General features: G+C 37.6%; 1 protein-coding gene across 1 annotated transcript in view; it reads left to right on the top strand.

Moving 5' to 3' along the window:
• Nucleotides 1-2,974, top strand: part of lcat (lecithin-cholesterol acyltransferase) — a 5,079-nt gene extending 2,105 nt beyond the window's left edge. The window contains 5 exon segments of the mRNA XM_083561088.1: nucleotides 22-137; nucleotides 502-597; nucleotides 1,195-1,419; nucleotides 2,218-2,780; nucleotides 2,783-2,974. Of these exon segments, the coding sequence (XP_083417214.1) occupies nucleotides 22-137; nucleotides 502-597; nucleotides 1,195-1,419; nucleotides 2,218-2,780; nucleotides 2,783-2,812 (1,030 nt within the window). The 3' untranslated portion in view covers nucleotides 2,813-2,974.
• Nucleotides 2,975-6,734: the final 3,760 nt, after the last annotated feature.

The following is a 6,734-nucleotide window of genomic DNA, read 5'->3' as shown; positions in this document are numbered from 1 at the left end:
ATCCTTCCCCTTGTGTTGTAGGATCGTGTACAACCGAACGACTCACAGGACGTCCAACTCTCCTGGTGTGGAAGTGCGAGTCCCTGGATTCGGCCAGACGTACAGTATAGAGTTCCTTGATAACAACAATCTGGCAGGTGACTGCTCTGACACTGATATCACTCATTCAGTGGAGGGGAACTTATTAGATAATCAGTTTGAAAACATTGCAGAAGATCTATGACATGGTGAAATGACTAATGAACCACAAATGTAGTCAGGCAAAAAAAAAAAGGAACCTGTGTGTATCATTACACATTTTCAGTGACTTAACCTTCCATTACACCACACATTGATTATAAAATGTTCGAGTTCAATATATTTGAAATATATCTTTGTAAGCTAGATTTTTATACACACACCTACTTATTGAACTAAATTACATTTGACATTCCTTTTTTATATTCAGCTCTTGAGATTCACCGTCTCTCTCTTTTTTTTTTTTTTTTTTTTTTTTTGTAGGTTATTTTTTTACCATGGTTGAACATTTGGTCAGCATTGGATACGTCCGCAATAAGACTGTTCGAGCTGCACCGTACGATTGGAGGATTGCCCCGAGTGAGACAGATTTCTTTCTTACACATTATGTACATGATAAATTTGACAATAATCCAAGACGACATCAACCGACCGCTCAAACCTTTACCCCTAGTTACAGGATCATTCATATTAGTTACTAAACAGTATGCTTTAGGATAAATATCTAAATGAATATTATGGCAGTGTTGCTGTTTTTGTAGAGCTTCTGGATCCTCAGATTATCCCATAGCTTGTTACACCTAGAGTCTAGATTAATAAACCATGTGGGAAGTTCTAACCCTGTCTGTCGGACATCCCGGTGTGATTTGGAATTAATATTATTCTGGTCATAGGATTCCCTTGGATGGGAAACCTGTCCATCACAACATGCATTAATATACATACACTCATTTATGAGGTGTTCGGTGCTCCTTATGACTATGCGAGCAGTCATAAGTTATAAAGAAATGTTATAAAGAAAGATTAGTGATGAAAACTACATTTCATCAGTTCTTTATAATCATTAGAACCAGTTTTTTTTTTAAGCGTTAAGAGTTGCACTGCCATTACCAATGATCTGGTTAACTAAACTCTTTCCAGCTGCATGTTCTTGAGTGTGTGTGTGTTGTGTTCCAGATGAGCAAGATCAGTATTTCGGACGCCTAAAGAGTCTTGTGGAGAAGATGCACGATGAGTACAAGCAGCCCGTCCATCTGCTGGGCCACAGTATGGGAAGCCTTTACATCCTCTATTTCCTCAATCAGCAAAGCCAGGCCTGGAAAGATCAATACATTAAGAGCTTCATCTCACTGGGAGCACCGTGGGGTGGAGCTGTGAAGCCCCTCCGAGTTTTAGCATCAGGTAAGCAAAACAGGAAATTGTTATTTTTGGATGTAAGTTATATCATGGGGAGAGACTTGGTGTTTGTTCTGGTATTGAGCAGCCTGATTATTTATTTTTTATTATAATTTTTTTTTTTTATAATTTTTAATTCATAAAATATAGTAGATTATTTTTTATATGTCCACCTATCTATTGCGTAACAACACTATATCGCCGAAAGTATTGGGTCACATGTTCATCAGTATGGTATGTGATTCTTGAGCATTGCTTTTCACATTTCGTCCCAATTTACTTTTATAAATCCCTTCACTCTTCTGGGAAGATGTTCCACTAGATTTTGGAGTGTGCTCCAAAGGATATTTGTGTTTATCAGCCACAATTGTGTTACGAAAGTCAGGTACTGATGTAGGTGAGGAGACTTGGGGTGCAGTCAGCGTTCCAATTCATCCCAAAGGTGTTCAGTAGGGATGAGATCAAAGCTCTATAGAAGGCCACTCAAGATCTTCCTCTCCAAAGCATGTAAACCAGATCTTAATGGAGCTGCTTTGTGCACAGGTGCATTGCCATGCTGGAACAGGTTTGGGTTTCCAAGTTCAAGTGAATGCAAAATTTTATTTTAGCACATCTAAAGACGTACAATTGAGTGCCTCCAGCTTTGTGGTAACAGTTTGGAAAAGAACCACATATAGCAGGACAGGTCAGGTGACCCAATATATTGTATATATATATATTTATAATTCTATCTATTTAAATAGTAGGAGTAAGAAGCTAGCCAGATCCTGACAGATAATAGTGGGTTTTTTTTTGGCTTTTCAGGCGACAACGATGGCATCCCACTGGTGTCCTCTATCAAGATCCGCGAGGAGCAGCGCATGACTACCACGAACCCTTGGATGATCCCATCCGAGGAGGCATGGCCTGATGATCATGTCTTCATCTCTACACCGTCCTTCAACTACACCCACCAGGACTACCACCGCTTCTTCAGCGACATCAACTTCGAGGATGGTTGGTACATGTGGGAGGGCACGAGAAACCTCACAGCAGGTCTCCCGACCCCTGGAGTGGAGGTGCACTGTTTCTATGGCGTCGGCCGACCCACACCCGTCACGTACATCTACGACGAGCAGTTCCCTAACAGTGATCCCGTGGACTTCCTGTACGAGGATGGGGATGATACCGTGGACAGCCGCAGCATGAGCATGTGCAAGCGCTGGATAGGAAAACAAAAGCAACCAGTGTATGTGACCGAATTCAGCGGCATGGCTCACCTCGACATCGTCTTCAACCATAACGTCCTCAATGCCATTCAGGAGATCCTCGAGGAAACAGTTCCGAAGGATGAGACTGTCCGTACTATCTTTGTGAAGCAAACCGAGCAAAACGCAACCTCATTACCCAGAGTCCTTAAATAGAGTTTTAAAATTGATTTCATAAATTCATATTGGTTAACTTTAAAGGTGCCTTGGAAATTTAAAGTCCTTTAGGACTTAAGAGGGGCAAAGGGGGTAATGTGTACCATGTTACCATGTGTGTGTGTATATATTCAACATAAAAATAGGATATAAAATGACTGCAGTTTGTATAGAATATACAGATACTACAATATGTACAGATGAATTATATATCACTCATGTACATCCATCTTTTTTTTTTTTTCTACGATGTTTTATTGCCATGTTAAAAATAATCTAAGATTTGTGAATAAAGTTGTAATATTTGGGGAATAAAGTCAAAATAAGATTATCATATGAATCCGTATGACACAAAGTTTTGGCACCCCGGACCCTGAAGTACGGGAGATGTCAGAGACAACAAGCACACCGGTATTCAAGTTTTTCAGGGTCGTTTTCAGATCGTTCTTCCCAATCTCTTGAGAAACACAATCTCTCAGTCCAATCTCTCTTTGAAAAGCACACAGATGTAACCATCCATATCCTCGGGGTCGATCACTGGTCGCCATTACCTACAGAACCACTGCAGTGTCCGTTTACTAATAACTGTTCTGATGCGTCAAAAGAAAGAATTTCCTTATTGTTCACCTAAAGTAGGATTTAACCAAATCATCCACATCTTATATTTGATGCAAAGCAGCATAACATACGACAGCATTTTAGTGCCACAATCAATTTTTTTAATAGATTATAATAGTAAAATCGTAGCAATATGAAAATGAAGTAAACATTTCAAAAATAAAGTCAAAATTACTAGAATTAAGTGGTAATATAAAAAAAAAACAGAATTGTGAGAAACGTTTTGCATAAATTGGATGTGGAGAATTTGGTTAAATTGTTCTTTAGGTTAGAATTTAGCAATAAGGAAATTATTTGTCTTTAGGCCCATTAGCATGAAGTTATAATTAGTAAACGGACACTGCAGCAATTCTGTAGAGAAATTTATTTATTCACTAGAAAAATTCTGACAGACATTGAGGAAATTGCCTCTTTTGTGCAGTATGAAATGGCGACCAGCAATCGATTGATGGTGCATATTCGTGTTATTTAAAGAAATGGTTCTCAAGACACTACGATGATGATGAGCAAAAGAAAGCCACTCTGAAGCAACCCTGCCGCACTTTAGTACTTTAGCCGGGGTTAAAATATTATATAATAATTGTTTTTAACGTGGCACTAAAACACCGTCGTAAAATTTTTTTCAGCGATTAGCGTTTTTAATATCATATTGCTATGGATTTGTTCTCGTAAATGTGTAAATTTCTCCAAATATCACGCATTTATTCTCACAATCTCAGATTTTATTGTGTTTTTAACGTGGCTCTAAAACGCCATTGTACTTTTCCTCTTTTTCCATCCACGATTTTGTTAAATGCTATTCCTCCACCTAGTGGACAAAAATACAACAACATATATTTCAGTATTTAATTTGTAAAGTTTAGTGTCTATTTTGTGACCTTTGGTTAACACTTAAAATGTGTTTTATTTGTATTAATTATTGGACAACTCAACCGTCTGTACAGGGATTGAACTGAGAAAGCATGCTATCATTCGATTCTATTATATTTATAAAGGAATTTTGAAATCCTGCATGTTGCCTCTTTATCATGAAGACATCTCCATTGTCCTGGTCACATTGGTCCATCTACATCATTAGTGTCAATAAGCAGAGACGAAATTACACCAGTGTAAATGCTGAGGCTCACCAGTTCTGTGATCACACCCACCACCAGCTGGTGTGTTGTTCGCGTGGTGTTTAAGCGACCCTTGACCTGATCTGACAGCTCAAAGTCTGGTGTACATCAGCAGAACAGTAGATTTTTTCAAATGTTCGCTTGGTATTGGACACATTTAAAAGATGAAGGATGTCTTTAAAAAAATATTATAATGATTTGTGCACAAGGTGACAACATGAGATGGACACGTGTCTGGAGTTTTCTACAAAATAATCCTGCAATAAAATACACAGCACTAATTATCAACATTATATTAAAACTTATGGTGTCATTTTTTATTAGCATGTTGGTCTATTTCAACTTTGCATGGTTTAATTTAGATTACCCACAATGCAATTTGACGTACTGCAGCAAAAACAGAGCGATGCAGCAGCACTTTAATCTTTTAAGTACTTCAGTCTGTCCAGCTCTCTCACCTCCATATCTGTATACTTGGATCAAAAAGCTTTCAAAGCTTTATATTAGTATGTAATTGGTAGTTTAGTGGATAAGACGTTAAATGAAAGGTTGTGAGTTCAAATCTCAGCACCATGAAGCTGCCATTGGGCCATTGAGTAAGGCTCTTAACCCTCGACTGCTCTGAGGTAATCGTAAGTCAGGCTGTATAAGGGCATCTGCTGGATAATGTAACGTCATTACTGCCATCAACACCACTTAATCTCTGTAGCAACGTTATTGTAGAGAGGTTTGAATTGTTTGGACAGCAAAAGGCTTACACCTTCTCTATGTTCCTATCAGTTTCCTCACCATGTGCTAAACAGAGTGTCATAAGATTTTACATACAGAAACCCAACAGTGTCCTGACTGATCTTATAAAAGAATTTTAGTGATCAAATACTTTATTTGTAGAGATTTTAAATGGCTGATAATCATCAGTGGACTGTGAGAAGGGTCTATGGAGTGAAAATATGCTACTTAAAAAAAAAAAAAAAAAAACATTTTTTAACCCTATTTTATCAATTTTTGAATGTATTTTCACATATTTTGCTTTAGATAATAATTGCTTTACATTAACTCGTAGAACAAATTGTTACTATTGGAGACAATATGTTTATTCCTGCCTCTTATATCCAAGGGGGGTTGTAAAATGTTGTTATTTTTCAACCTAGATCAATTTTATTTGACTTTTTTTTTTCCCATCTTACATGGAGATGGAGAGAATATAAGATTATAAGAAAGATCATTTCTTCTGGTCATGGCACCATATCCAGTTTACATGATTTGAGTTTTATACTATAAGAATATTAACAAATATGCATGTAAATCTTATATGTACACATATAAATATACAGATCTTTTTAATTATTATTGATAACTGTTTTGCTATAGGGTCAGGTTGCTAGCCCAACACCCATCCTGTGCATTTCAGAGCCAGGCTTGAGACCATGCATTGGCAGAGTACTTTATCCCCATTCCCACAACTGGGCCCAAGAGTGGCAGCCTGGTATGGCCAGGACTCGGAGTCAAACCCACAACCCACAGATCCAAAGTCCTAAGCTTTAACCACTAGGCTTCCACCTCCCCATTTATTTAAGATTGTTCTGGTAATGAATGAATGAATGAATGAATGAATGAATGAATGAATGAATAATTGGATGGATGGATGGATGGATGGATGGATGGATGGATTCATGGATGGATGGATGAATGGATTGATGGAAGAAAGGAAGGAAGGAAGGTAAGAAAACAGTAAATGAAACTCTAAAAACATGCTTTACTAGACAGAAACAGAAACATCACTCATTTTAACAATCAAAACTTGCTTTCATTGTATATTAATAAATACATAAAGGCCGCTAGAAGATGCAGAAGTTGCTCGGAACACTTTATAAATTTTTATTTATTTTATTTATATAGATGAATAGATTGCAAATATAAATTTTTTTATGTATAAATTAGTCTCTAAGTTTGTCCCTAATAAGCGATCCAGAACACTCCCTGAGATGGTAAGAAGAAGAAACCTTAAAAGAAACCGGACCTAAATTTGTCCCTGGGTATTTATTAGTGTGTGTGTGTGTGTGTGTGTGTGTGTGTGTGTGTGTGTGTGTGTGTGTGTGTGTGTGTGTGTGTGTGTGTGTGTGTGTGTGTGTCATGTTCCAGGGATGAACTTCGAATGCACTGCCTCCATGTGTTCACTGAAGAT

This window comes from Silurus aristotelis, assembly GCF_946808225.1.
Source record: "Silurus aristotelis genome assembly, chromosome: 14".
In the NCBI taxonomy this organism is placed as follows: Eukaryota; Metazoa; Chordata; class Actinopteri; order Siluriformes; family Siluridae; genus Silurus; species Silurus aristotelis.
Note: the sequence above shows the minus strand (reverse complement) of the source record. Positions and strands in the feature narration are given on the sequence as shown.